The sequence below is a fragment of the Musca domestica genome, unplaced genomic scaffold (genome assembly GCF_030504385.1).
Source record: "Musca domestica strain aabys unplaced genomic scaffold, Musca_domestica.polishedcontigs.V.1.1 56, whole genome shotgun sequence".
Taxonomy (NCBI): domain Eukaryota; kingdom Metazoa; phylum Arthropoda; class Insecta; order Diptera; family Muscidae; genus Musca; species Musca domestica.
The window spans coordinates 1,677,516-1,691,842 of NW_026712356.1; the positions used below are offsets into that span (position 1 = coordinate 1,677,516).

At 36.4% G+C, this 14,327-nt stretch overlaps 3 protein-coding genes across 3 annotated transcripts; 2 read left to right on the forward strand and 1 right to left on the reverse strand.

The window, feature by feature from the left end:
• Positions 1-5,008: 5,008 nt before the first annotated feature.
• LOC101893787 (larval cuticle protein A2B) lies at positions 5,009-5,885 on the forward strand. Its single transcript, XM_011292856.3, has 2 exons — positions 5,009-5,069; positions 5,176-5,885. Exons 1-2 carry the CDS (start codon positions 5,058-5,060, stop codon positions 5,818-5,820), a joined length of 657 nt encoding a protein of 218 aa, XP_011291158.2. The 5' UTR covers positions 5,009-5,057; the 3' UTR covers positions 5,821-5,885.
• A 2,973-nt stretch (positions 5,886-8,858) lies between these two features.
• On the reverse strand, positions 8,859-9,701 carry LOC101894791 (larval cuticle protein A2B-like). The gene is made up of 2 exons (XM_005175235.4): positions 9,690-9,701; positions 8,859-9,576 (listed from the first exon to the last, which is right to left on the reverse strand). Exons 1-2 carry the CDS (start codon positions 9,699-9,701, stop codon positions 8,938-8,940), a joined length of 651 nt encoding a protein of 216 aa, XP_005175292.2. The 3' UTR covers positions 8,859-8,937.
• A 3,474-nt stretch (positions 9,702-13,175) lies between these two features.
• Positions 13,176-13,848, forward strand: LOC101893960 (larval cuticle protein A2B-like). The gene is made up of 2 exons (XM_005175230.3): positions 13,176-13,187; positions 13,264-13,848. The coding sequence occupies exons 1-2, from the start codon at positions 13,176-13,178 to the stop codon at positions 13,846-13,848; spliced, it is 597 nt and encodes a 198-aa protein (XP_005175287.2).
• Positions 13,849-14,327: the final 479 nt, after the last annotated feature.

Sequence of the window (14,327 nt, forward strand, 5' to 3'; positions counted from 1 at the left end):
ATAATAATAATAATAATAATAATAATAATAATAATAATAATAATAATAATAATAATAATAATTATATTAATAATAATAATAATAACAATAATAATAATAATAATAATAATAATAATAATAATAATAATAATAATAATAATAATAATAATAATAATAATAATAATAATAATAATAATAATAATAATAATAATAATAATAATAATAATAATAATAATAATAATAATAATATATTTGGTACAGTTTGGTATTGGGTGAACATATAGTGCTTGATATATGAAATTTGGTATTAGGGTCGCTATTCATGTGTGGCCTGGACATATGGAGATGGTTTCGGAAATGTGCCCTATAATTGTACGAAAATCACTGAATGGTACTATATTTGTGTGAAAAGATAGAGACACAATTCTGAAATTTGATACTTAGATAACTGAGATATGGAGGTGGTTTGGAACTGTACCAAAAGTACTAAATTGGGTGGAGAAATAAAGCTAAAATCCTACAAGTTGATATAGATGCCACTGTTGGTGTTTTTGTTTACGATATGAAGTTCTAACCGCTACTAAATTATATATTGGGTGAAAGGATAGAGCTTGGGATCTTGTGTTAGGATCTGGTGGTTTCGCAAATACGTATTTGTACGAAAAGTACTAAATTGAACTAAATTTGGTATTGGTTGAAGGGATAGGGATGGAAATCTGAAATTCGGAGTGATTAAGATATGGATATAGTCTTCTAAATGTGTACCAAAATTGTACGAACAGAACTAAGTAGTACTAACTTTGCTATTGGACCTGAAGTCGTGAAATTGTATACTGATGTCGCCATTATTGTCTGTGGTTGAGAGAAGGAGGCGGTTTTGGAAATGTGTACTATAATTGTTCCAATAGTACTCAGTGGTACTAAAATTGGTATTGGGCGAAAAGATGGGGATAAAATTTAGATACTTTAGATTTGGAATTTGTTTGGAAATGCGTCCTACGTTTGTACGAAAAGTACTAAATGGAATGTATTTGGATGAAGGGATGGTGCTGGAAACTGGAATTGAGATGTGGAGATGGTTCTGCAAATGTACTAAATAGTACTTAATTTGTTATTGGGGAAGAAATGTAGCTGAAATGCTGAAATTTGATGCGAATGTCATTGTTTTTGAGAGAAGCTGGTTTTGGGAATGTTTACTGTAACTGTACGAAAAGTACTGAGTTGTAATTGTAATTGATATTGGGTGAAGGGATAGAGATAAAATTCAGAAATTTGATATCTTCATTAGAAAGGAGAAGATATCGTTAAAAAAAATTATAAGTATAGGTCCACGTTTTGGTATAACCCTCATATGAAGGTATGCCCTGATTTCAGCTATTTACGGGCTCTTGGCCACATTTTCAATGTATTTGGCATATTGACTTCTATCTGCTTCACAGAAAATTTTCAATGTAGGTCAATATTTTCGAGTAGCGCCCATTTTACCCATTTCAAAGGTCTTGACCACATTTACCAATCGATTTTCCAATCGACTACAAATGTATAGTTAAGCTACTTTGGATATATACAACCATCTTACAGAAACAACAAGTAAAAAAACTTCAAGTACGGCTCGGCCCTCGAATACCCTCTATCACTTGGAACGAATTTGGCAATTTTCCAAAAAATAAAACCGTTAAAATTTCTGTTAAAATCTTAAAAATACCGAATGTAGACATTATATTAGGGTCTATACGATTACATGGACCTGCATAGGTAACATTTGTCATAAGACATTACAATATTCAAATTCGAAACTTGGAAACATATCGGTGAATAATGTAGCTAAAATCATCATTATACCAAATATAGAGAGGTACTATTATATGAGGGGTATACCAAAACGTGGACCTGAACAGACAATTTTCAGTCTTAGGCAGTAGTATCCATTAAGAACATCAAATACCAGATTTGAAACAATTCCGGTGAATAATTTAGCGATATTATCATCATTATCATAAAAAATACGGAGTATGGGGAGGTACTGTTATATGGGGCTATACGAAGACGTTGACCTGCACAGACAATTTTTTATCATAGGTTGTAGTATCCATTACGAACTTCAAATACCAAATCTGAGAAAATTCCGTTGAATAATGTCGATAAAATCATATTCGGTATATCGGGAGATACCGTTATGTGGGGGCTATACGAAGACGTGGACCTACATGGCCCATTATCAATACCAAAAGTTCTGCAAACATTTCGGTAAAATTTTATCAACCTACTTCATTTCGTTCGAAAGCTAGAGTGATTTCCACAGACGGACAAATGGACAGACGGACCGACATTGCTAAATAGACATAGAATTTTATGCCGATATGCACGATATTCACGATATGTATACTTGTGGGGGGGGGTCTAAAATATATATTTCGAGGTGTTACAAACGGAATGACAAACTTACTATAACCTCCATATTATCGTGGAGGGTATAATTACAATATAGGTATATATTTTGGTATAGACCCTATATAACAGTATCGTATAATGGCGGACAAACAGAAAGACATTGTTTAAGCGCCATGGAATTTAACTATGATTAAAAACATAGACTTTACAGGGACTCTTATGCATAATTTAATGTGCTATGTTAGTGGGTGTTAAACAGTAATTAATTTTACTATTCTGAAGTTATGCTGCCCTTAGTAATGAGGTGGATAAAGCTAAACATTGTAAATTCCAAATTTTAGCTCCTTTGAATCGAACTGATGCTAAGTTTATATTTTATCATACTCTTAAATTCAAACCTACTACTGAAAAATAAGATCAGGTTGTGATAACACATCATAACATCGTGATAACAAATTATCATGGACAGACATACGGACGGATTCACATAGTTACATCTACTCAGCTCGACGAGGTAGGAATATTGGTCTACCACCATTATTTCGCGGTGTTACAAACTTTTTAACCCAATCAAACATATTATACCCCAATACATACGTAGTGTGTGTAGGGTATAATAATTCACACACTTTGTAAATACCAAAAAACGAACATGTAATTTATCTGTTTTTATTTCTGATACCAGCCAAATACAAACAAGTAAGCAAAGGCTATAGACGTGCGGGGCCGACCATGTGATACCCTACAACACTACAATATGTTAGAAGCCCCCTTTTGCCCAAATCAATTTTGAAAGATTTCGCTTTAAAAATTATGTCACGGAACACTACCATGTCGTGCTGTTAAATGTTGTGGTCCATTTTAGAGCTAAATATAATCCAATGGTCATCCAAAATGCTAGAATTCTCCCCTGTCCTTGCTCTCTTCTCAGGCATGTCGATTGCCTTCAGTTGTGTGATCAGCAATTTTTTTCTGTTTTGGTCCATTTCAACCCCTAAATATATTGCGGACATCTTTGAAAACAATAGGCCAAGTCCTTTTGAGCCCATACCTACCCTTGTGAAAATTTTCATGAATATCGGACGATAATTGCAGACTGTATATAATACCCCAATCTGTGTTGTAAGGTGAAAAAAATTAAAAAATATACACTTCAATATTAAGTCGAATTGAAAAAATCGCATGCGATAAAAAATATGAAGAAATAAAAAAAACCACAAAATAATAAAAAAACTATTTTAACATCATTATTGAGATCTTTTTATGCGATTTTTTTAGATTTTATACTTTTATGCCAAAAGGGCATTCTTATTTTATGAAATTTGTCAAAATCGCTACAGCCATTCTGGAGATATAAGCATTCTAGCTAACATCCCCTTCCTTTGCATATATACATTGTATATATTTCGCTATATATATCCGATATTTTTACTATCGGATTCTAAGTCAGGGTCAGAATTGACCGGTTCGTCTATTTTTGATTTCGCCGGTATTAAAAATATTCGCGGTTTAATGGAAAATTTGTCGTTTATTTAACACAAATGTTATTGTCTATTTCACCCACTGAATATTACCCGATGACCATCAAAATAGGAACCCCTCTGCCCAGCTCTAAGCTCTAGGCCCATGCGTCGATTGGTCTATATCAACCCGTAAATATTATGCGATCATCTTCAAAAGCAATAGGGTTCTATTCTGGTCCAAGCCCCACCTACATTCTAAATTTCGTGAAGATCGGGCCATAATTGCGACCTGTAGAGTGATTACAAATTAACATGGACAGACGGACGGACGGACATACATAGCTAGATCGACTCAGCTCGGCGAGATAGGAAGATCCATATATACTTTCCTATGTGGGAAACCAATATTTCGAGGTGTTACATAATTTTTGGCCCAATCAAACTTATAATACCCCCTACACATAGTGTTGTAGGGTATAAAAATCAGTTTCAGATTATCTCAAAAAAATGTTAATGATAACACTAACTTCTATTGCTTTTAATACCTCCCCACAAAAACCCACATTTTTGAAGTAGTATGAATCACGTATTATTGGAACGAGGTCACGTTCTTACTCAAATTTTGGGGATTCTAATATGCATAGGGTTTTTTTTAAGAACTCTCTGGTCAACATTGTTAGATTTGTTTATTATTATTTAAGAATATATAGGTAAGATTTCCATGAAAGACTTTTGTAAGACTTCGTGATAAATAGGTTCCTTAGAGATTTTTCCTCAAATATTCCCCGGCCAACAAAAGGGTATATAAAAATGGCTTTTGTTGACTTATGGAAAAACGGTTCATACATATCCAAGTTTATTATGCTCCAAAGGAGTTTTCACCAAGCCATAGAAATAGGTTTTTTTAATTTTTAGAGCTAATAGCTAATTTATTTTCATAAAAAATATATCTAACAGCTGAGAAGAGGTTATTTTCAACAATGGATAATAATTTAAACCAAAGAACTTACGCTCGCTACTCATTTACTAACACCACCCAATATTCCCATTATGAAACTTGCAATAATTGATAAATTACACTGATGTGTTTTTTTTTTCTTTTTTGTTTCGTTTTGCTTTAATTTTGTATAAAAGTTGATCAAAAATTCATAATGATATCATTCGCATTTGGAGTTTAAGCCTTTAAAGAACTTCAATAGTAATCTCGGAATAAAATACTACAACATGGCCTTTAAGGTAAGTGAGTGGTGGTCTGCTGACCATGTTGGCACTTAACGAACAAAAAAATAATAAAAAACTTTACAAAGAAAACATTATATTGTCAATTTTTCTGTGTTTACAGTTTGTTTTTGCCCTTGCCTTCGTCGCTGTCGCCAGTGCTGGCTATGCTCCAGTTGCCTATCACACAGCTGCTGCCCCAGTGGCTGTAGCCCAAAAGGTCGTTGTCAAATCGGAAGAATTCGATCCTCATCCTCAGTACAAATTCAGTTATGGTGTTGATGACAAATTGACCGGTGACTCCAAGAGCCAAAACGAAGAACGTGATGGCGATGCTGTACGTGGTGAATACTCCTTGATTGATGCTGATGGTTACAAGCGTACTGTCCATTACACTGCTGATGATGTTAATGGCTTCAACGCCGTTGTACAACGTGAACCTTTGGGTCATGCTGTGGTTAAGACTGTAGCTCCCGTTGCCCACTATGCCGCTCCAGCTGCTGTTGTTAAACAGGTTGCCCCAGTAGCCCACTACACTGCTCCCGTCGCACACTACTCAGCTCCTGTTGCCCACTATGCTGCCCCAGCTGTCGTTAAAACCGTGGCTCCCGTTGCCCACTATGCTGCCCCAGCTGTCGTTAAAACCGTGGCTCCAGTAGCTCACTATGCCGCCCCCGCTGTGGTCAAAACTGTTGCTCCCGTTGCCCATTATGCTGCCCCTGCCCATTATGCATCCTACGAAACTCCCGCCTACGGTTACCATCATTAAGTGCCAATGTTGTTAAAAATGTTGTTAAATACTATTCGTAGTTCTACGCCATTAGTTTTAAAAATATAAACGCTCTACAGTTTAATGTGATAAAAATATTGTTTTTCTTTCCAATTTCTAATCATTGGTAAAATATGCAAGGATAGAAATGTTGGGATAACCATAAAATCAAATACATTCAAATGAAAACAACATGTTAAAAGATAAATAAAAATATTTGGCACTTCGAATTTTAAGCACTAAGCGAGAATGTGTTCTGCCTACTAACGTTTAACCCCTTATCCATGTATATGTGCCTCATATAAAAAAATTGAACTGATATTGGAAAAAACTTCAACAAGTAAAAAAGCAGTAAGTTCGAACTTCGATGGAAGGAATTTGAAATTGTCAAAAAATTCCGTTAAAAACTACTGCTATAATTAACAAAACTCAGAATGTAGGGGGTCTTTACGAAGACGTAAAACTGCGTAAGAAATTTTCTGTCACAGATTGTAGTACCCATTAAGAACTTCAAAAAAGGAATTTTGAAACAATTCTGGCGAATAATGTCACTAAAATCTCCAAAAATACCGATTGTAGGAAGGTACAGTTATGTGAATTAAATTGCATCAACCTACTTCATTTCGTTCGGAAGCTAGAGTGATTTCCACAGACAGACTTCGCTTAATCGACATAGAATTTTATGATCAAGAATATACACATATACTGTATGGGGTCTAAAATTTATATTTCGAGGGGTGACAATTTTACAAATACCTAAAAGTAGGAGGTGGTCCAAACAATATGTCTATAGCAGATTTTTTGTGAGATATTAATTCATCATATTATTGCCTTTTTTTAATGCATCGAAAAAATCCAAAATATAGGGGTATCTTTGGGAGACTTTTGGATTAAGATTCCTTGGAAAAGAGTGAATAGAGTACAAGGTGAGATGAAAAAACTACAACCAACTTCAGACGACGTCAAGGATGTGGACGGAAGAAACCAGCAATTTCAGCAGAAATTTTTCGAATAGAAAAGAAGCGACTTGATGGAAATGGATCGTGAGCTGCACATATCGCAATATTCCATTCGGCAAATATTGAAAAATGAGCTCAGGGTAAAGAGATTGAAATTCCAAAAAGTGCAAGAACTTACACCGCAACAGAAAGAAAATAGACTCAAAAGAGCTAAAGAGTTGCTTCGCGTGGCCGAAAGTGGTGAACTGCCGAATTTGGTTTTCTCCGATGAGAAAACATTCGTTGTCCAGCATCGTGTTTACTTGCCAAAGAGGTCAGCTGAAAATGTGCAGCTTCGGTTGACCACCAGAACTCAAGCACCGACCATTATGATGGTGTGGGCCGCAATAAGTGCCGATTGTCGCTCTCCGCTCGTATTAATCGACCGTGGCATCAGAATAAATGCCGAATATTATCGCGAAAATATTCTGGAGGGTGTATTAAAGTTTTGGGCACGCAAACATTTTGGCCGCAGACCTTGGACATTCCAACAGGACTCAGTAACATCGCACTCAGCATGCGCCACCCAAGGGCCGGGATTGGGCCAAAATACCGCGGAGCAAAATTCGTGCAGCATGTGACGGGTTCATTGGCTGTTTGAAGGCCATAGTTCGTGCCAAAGGTGACCAATTCGAACAAATCTAGATTTACTCCAAAACTTGATGCTATTTCCGACATGTTTTGCTTTCATTCAATAAAATTAAAAGAAAAAAATAAAAATTATGGCGTTTGACTTTGTTGCAGTTTTTTATCTCACCCTGTACTTTGTGGTGTCTTTAATATTTATTTCGCAGTGTTACAAACGGGATGACAAACTTTATATACCCTTCATACGATGGTGGAGTGTATAACAAGCCAAAAATAAGCTTAGTTCGATTGGGCCCAACTTTTAAAACCCCGCACCATTTGGAAGGCATTTTAAGAATTTAAAAGAAATACAGTCTAAAAATTTTAAAATATGGCACTATAATTTTAAAAATTCCAAATAACAGGTGTTACAGTTACATGGGGATATACGAAAATCTGGTCCTATATAGCCAATTATCTGCCAGATAAGGAGGTACCTATTACGAACTCCCTCCCACCACAAAAATCATCAAAATACCAAATATTTGAAGATACCGATATAAGGAGGCTTCACGGTTACGTGCATTTCTATGGACAAATTTCTGTTATATTGTGAAAACTGCGACACAAATCATTCGAATATCTGGACGTACAGTTATGTGGTGCCTATATCAATAGTGGACCAAAATAACTCATTCTTAATACAAAAAGTCTTGCAGACCTAAAACACATCCCAGATTTCCATCTGTGGAAATCACTTTAGCTTCCAAACGAAATGAAGTAGATTGATAAAATTTTACTCAGATGTGTGTTAGGTCTGCAGAACTTTTGGTATTGAAAATGGGTTATATAGGTCTGCGTATTACAGACCGATTGAAGGTTTTTTTGTTTTTTTTTTTAATCACACTTTTAACCCGAATTTGCTGTAAATTGGCAGCAAACTGTTGTCAGGGCATTATGTTTTAAGCATTTGTTTGTATCATGAAGAAGGAAACGAGATAGACCAAAAGTTATTTTTGAGGACCCTCATAGAATCACATACCGAGTCGATTTTTGGATATCCGTCCGCCTGTTCGTCCATGATTTTTTTGTGAACAAAAAGCAGGTGGCATTTATTGTCCGATTGAGATGAAATTTTCTATACCCAATTTGGCCCAAGGAAGTACCCTATTGAAATTGTTGAGAATCGTTCCAAATTTGATTTGATTTCAATTTTACTGTACGCCAAATGTGCAATACGCATTCAAAGAAGGTTCATAGTTGACATAATCACATCACATATATTCCCAAAATAATATTTCGTTTACGGGAGCCGCCCAACGTTTAACATTTCCTAACTGTTTCTTTTTTTTCTTGAGGATGAGAACTCTCGCTCAAATTTTGGAACTATATTTTTGGACCCAAACCTCGTCAATTTAGGCACACATTTCTATTAAAACCACTTCCTACATATCTTACGATGTCTTTATTTTACACTCATGCATTTCACTACAAACATAAATAAAAAACCAAAAAATCTCAATATTTACAAATTATTTCGTAACAATGGCTCTTAATGGTGGTATCCGTAGGTGGGCGTTTCGTAGGATGCATAATGGGCAGGAGCAGCATAGTGGGCAACTGGAGCAACAGTCTTAACTACAGCTGGGGCAGCATAGTGGGCAACTGGAGCCACGGTCTTAACGACAGCTGGGGCAGCATAGTGGGCAACTGGAGCTACGGTCTTGACGACAGCTGGAGCAGAGTAATGAGCAACTGGGGCTGAATAGTGTGCAACGGGAGCAGTGTAGTGGGCAACTGGGGCAACCTGTTTCACAACAGCAGCTGGAGCGGCATAGTGGGCAACGGGAGCTACAGTCTTAACCACAGCATGACCCAAAGGTTCACGCTGAACAACGGCGTTGAAACCATTAGCATCATCGGCAGTATAATGGACAGTACGCTTGTAACCATCAGCATCAATCAAGGAATATTCACCACGTACAGCATCGCCATCACGTTCCTCGTTTTGGCTCTTGGAGTCACCGGTCAATTTATCTTCAACACCATAACTGAATTTGTATTGAGGATGAGGATCGAATTCTTCCGATTTTACCACAACTTTTTGGGCTACAGCCACGGGTGCAGTGTGATAGGCAACTGGAGCATAACCTGCACTTGCGACAGCGACGAAAGCAAGGGCGAAAACAAACTGCAAAACGGAAAATACGATATTAACAGATTTCCTTGTAATGCTGTCAATAGTCGTTGGTCCAATGACATGACAAGCAACACGGTCAGCAAGCCAGCTGCTCACTTACTTACCTTAAAGGCCATGTTATCGTTATTTTATCTGTGAATACCGTTGATGTTCTTTAAAGCGTTGAGCAGTGAATGATATCGTTTTGAATTTCTGATCAACATTTATACCGAATTATATCAAAGCAGAACAATGTGTGTTATTTTTTATTTTATTTTTCTGCAATTATATCTATTATAGAGAATGTAGTATGCATGTGTGTTTTTTGGGTCCAATATACGTATTTACCGTATGAAATGCATTAAATTTTTAAATTCTTTAAACAATTATTCATTTTTTGCAGGAGGCCAATAAAGTGAATGCTATCGCACTTGTTGTTGGTTTTTTTATGTTTGAGTTTCTTCGCTGTGAATTTGGTGTTTGATTATTTCATCAGCTCTAACACTTTCTTTTCCAATACGAACTCAAACTCTCTGATTCCGGTAGTTGAAAGTGGAAGTTCTTCGATAATGATAATGTCTATGACTGTGTCAATCGGATAATTTATCTTAAACTACTTAAACCTTATAAAATCTTGTGTGAAACCAGAATATATCATTGGCGGGCCCCAAGAAGAAATTATGAAATTTTCAATATACCTTAGGTTAGAAATATCTGAAAAATATGTAGACTAAAGGTCTCATACACCTAAATTCTTATCACAAAAATTCTATGCACCGAATTCTGTAAAATTTCGTTAAAAATTTGTGGTTTCAACTGTCAGGATGTACTGTTGTGGGGGGGCTATAGGAAAACGTCATCCTGTATAGACAACGGTGTGACAAATCAGGTGGAATCCATTACGAACAAACAATTTCTTAAGAAAAGGTGGTCAAATATACCAAATATTGGGAGGTGCCTTTATATGGGAGCTATATGAAATCGTAGACCTATATATGTGCAATGATCCGCCGCAGGAGGTAGAACCCACTACGGAAGAGTAAGCACCTAATTTTAACTAATTATGTTGAAATATGTGACTCTAATTGTCAAAAATACCTATTCTCGGGATCTATAAGGAAACTTGGACCGACATGGCCCATTTACGAACTTAACCTGTCTTCTGTCAAAATATGTATATGTGCATAATTTTAGGCTCATTTCGTTCGAAGGACAGAGAGACGTATGTCACTAAATCGACTTTGGATTTTACGCTGATTTAGAATATATATATTTTCTAATTATTGATTTGACTAAAAAATGTATTTGTGCTACTCTGGGGTATAGAACCATTTTACAGATAATTGTCCACGTAGGCATTTATTTAAATATAGTCCCCACATTAGTGTACCCCCAAGTCCACTTTCCCAACCAATGTGTTGTCAGAAAAGAAAATTTTGTATTCTATTGAATTTGTATTGTTATACCCTACAACACTATGTGTTGGGAGTATTGTAAGTTTGATTGGGCCAAAAATTATGTAACACCTCGAAATATTGGTTTCCCACATAGGAAAGTATATATGGATCTTCCTAGCTCGCCGAGCTGATTCGATCTAGCTATGTATGTCCGTCCGTCCGTCTGTCCGTCAGTCCATGTTAATTTGTAATCACTCTTCAGGTCGCAATTATGGCCCGATCTTCACGAAATTTAGAATGTAGGTGGGGCTTGGACCAGAGTAGAACCCTATTGCTTTTGAAGATGATCGCATAATATTTAGGGGTTGAAATGGACCAAAAACTGAAAAATTTCCTGATTTTGGATTTGCTCTACAGATCGCAATTATAGACCAATCGACGCGGAAGTTATCATGGGGCTAGAGCTTAGAGCTGGGCAGAGGTCTTCCTATTTTGATGGTCATCGGGTAATATTTAGTGGGTGAAATAGACCATAATATTTGTGTTAAATAAACGACAAATTTTCCATTAAACCACGAATATTTTTAATACCGGCGAAATCAAAAATAGACGAACAGGTCAATTCTGACCGTTACGTAGATGACGATGGTAAATATATCGGTTATATATAGCGAAATATATACAATGTGTATATACAAATCAAGGGGATGTTTGTTAGATTGCTTATATCTCAAAAATGGCTGGACCGATTTTGACAAATTTTGTCAATTCAGAATGCGCTCTTGGCATAAAAGAATAAAATCTAAAAAAATCGCATACAAAGATCCCAATAATGATGTTAAAATAGGTTTTTTATTATTTTGTGACGTTTTTTTTTATTTTTTCATATTTTTTATCGCATGCGATTTTTTCAATTCGACCTAATATTGAAGTGTATATTTTGTAATTTTTTTTCACCTTACAACACAGATTGGTGTATTATATACAATCAGCAATTATCGTCCGATATTCACAAGGGTAGGCATGGGCTCAGAAGGACTTGGCCTATTGTTTTCAAAGATGTCCGCAATATATTTAGGGGCTGAAATGGACCAAAAACAGAAAAAAAATTCCAGATCACACAATTGAAGGCAATCGACACGCCTGAGAAGAGATTAAGGACAGGGGGGAATTCTAGCATTTTGGATGACCATTGGATTATATTTAGCTCTAAAATGGACCACAACATTTAACAGCAAGACATGGTAGTGCTTCGTGACATAATTTTTAAAGAGAAATCTTTCAAAATGGATCTGGGCAAAAGGGGGCTTCTAACATATTGTAGTGTTGTAGGGTATCACATGGCCGGCCCCGCACGTCTATAGCCTTTGCTTACTTGTTTTAAATTTTGTATTTAATGTTTGCAATTGATACTACAGCTTAAGACAGGAAATTGTCTGTTCGTATAGCCCCCATATAGCTGTAGCTACCGATATTTGGTATTTTGATGATTCTAGCGACATTATTCGCCGGAATTATTTCCAATTTGGTATTTGAAATTCGCAATGGATAATATGACAGAAAATTGTCTGTGTAGGTCCACGTTTTGATATAAGCCCCTATATAATAGTACCTCCCTATATTCGGTAATTTGATGATGCAGATCCACCGTCGTATAGACCCTAATATAACGGCTACATTCGGTGTTTTTTTTAGATTTTAACAGCATTTTTAAGGGATTTTATTTTTTTTAAAACCCATAATATAGCCTCTTTGTCATTCTATAAAAAACATCCTGATCCTCCTTTTTCGGCTATGTATTTCGATGACCCTGCTGCACAAGTTTCTCAAATCTTCAAAGTGATGGCATCCTACCTTCTACCCTTTCTTCGTAGTCAGAATAAAATATACGTTTTACACATACGTTTGTATATTGACAAATTTTATTAGATTTTTTGAGGGGAAAAGTCTTAAACAACTTTTAAATAATGATTGCAAAACGGTGAAAGTCAATGACAAAACTAATTGACTGCCATGTATATTGTCTTTGGTATGAAATAGAGTAAAATGTCAAATACATACATTTTTTGTGGTTTTCTCTGTAACAAAGGAATGAACAATTTATGTAGATCAATAATAAATCAATTAAATCACAATCGAGTATAAAAGTTGACCAAAAATCGAGATTGTTATCATTTATATCCCAAAGTTGAATCTATTGAAAACAGTAGCAACATGGCTTTCAAGGTAAGTGCACGACACATGTTTTTTTTTATAATTTGCCACTGTTTCAATTATTATTATATTTTTACTTTGTGTTTAGTTTGTATTCGCATTTGCCTTCATTGCTGTAGCCAGTGCTGGCTATATCCCCACTGCCTATCACACATCGGCACCTGTGGCTATCCACACATCGGCTCCCGTAGCTGTGGCCCATAAAGTTGTTGTCAAATCGGAAGAATTCGATCCTCATCCTCAATACAAATTCAGCTATGGTGTGGATGATAAAGTAACCGGTGACTCCAAGAGCCAAAGTGAAGAGCGCGATGGTGAAGCTGTTCATGGTGAATACTCTTTGATTGATGCTGATGGTTACAAACGTACCGTGCAATATACTGCCGATGATGCCAATGGTTTCAATGCTGTTGTTCAACGTGAACCTTTGGGCCATGCTGTCGTGAAGAGTGTTGCACCGGTGGCCCACTATGCTGCCCCAGCTGCTGTGGTGAAACATGTTGCTCCAGTCGCTCACTATGCTGCTCCCGCAACTATTGTTAAGACCGTTGCTCCTGTTACACATTATGCTGCCCCCGCCACTGTTGTTAAGACCGTAGCTCCTGTGGCTCATTATGCTGCCCCAACTCATTATGCTTCCTATGAAACTCCCGCCTACAGCTATCATCATTGAGAAATTCTCTTTCAATAAAATGTTCTTTGTTTCATTATTCATTTCAAATGTTCTTTGATTCATTACTGTTGTAAATAATTTTTATACCCTACACCACAAGGTGGTCAGGGTATTATGTCTTTGTGCATTTGTTTGTAACAGGCAAAAGGAAATAAGATAGACCCATAGTTCCTTTTGATGATCTGCATAGAATCACATTCTGAGTCGATTTATGCATGTCCGTCCGTCCGTCTGTCCGTCCGTCCGTCTGTCCGTCCGTCCGTCCGTCTGTCCGTCCGTCCGTCTGTCCATGTATTTTTGTAAACAAAGTACAGATCGCATTTATTGCCCTATCCAGATGAAATTTGGCACAAATCATTTGTTTGGCCCAAGGACGAACCCTATTGAAATTGGAGATAATCGGTCAAAATTTGGATATAGCTCCCATATATATCTTCGTCCGATTTGCCTTTTATTGTGCACCAACCGTGTAATATCGG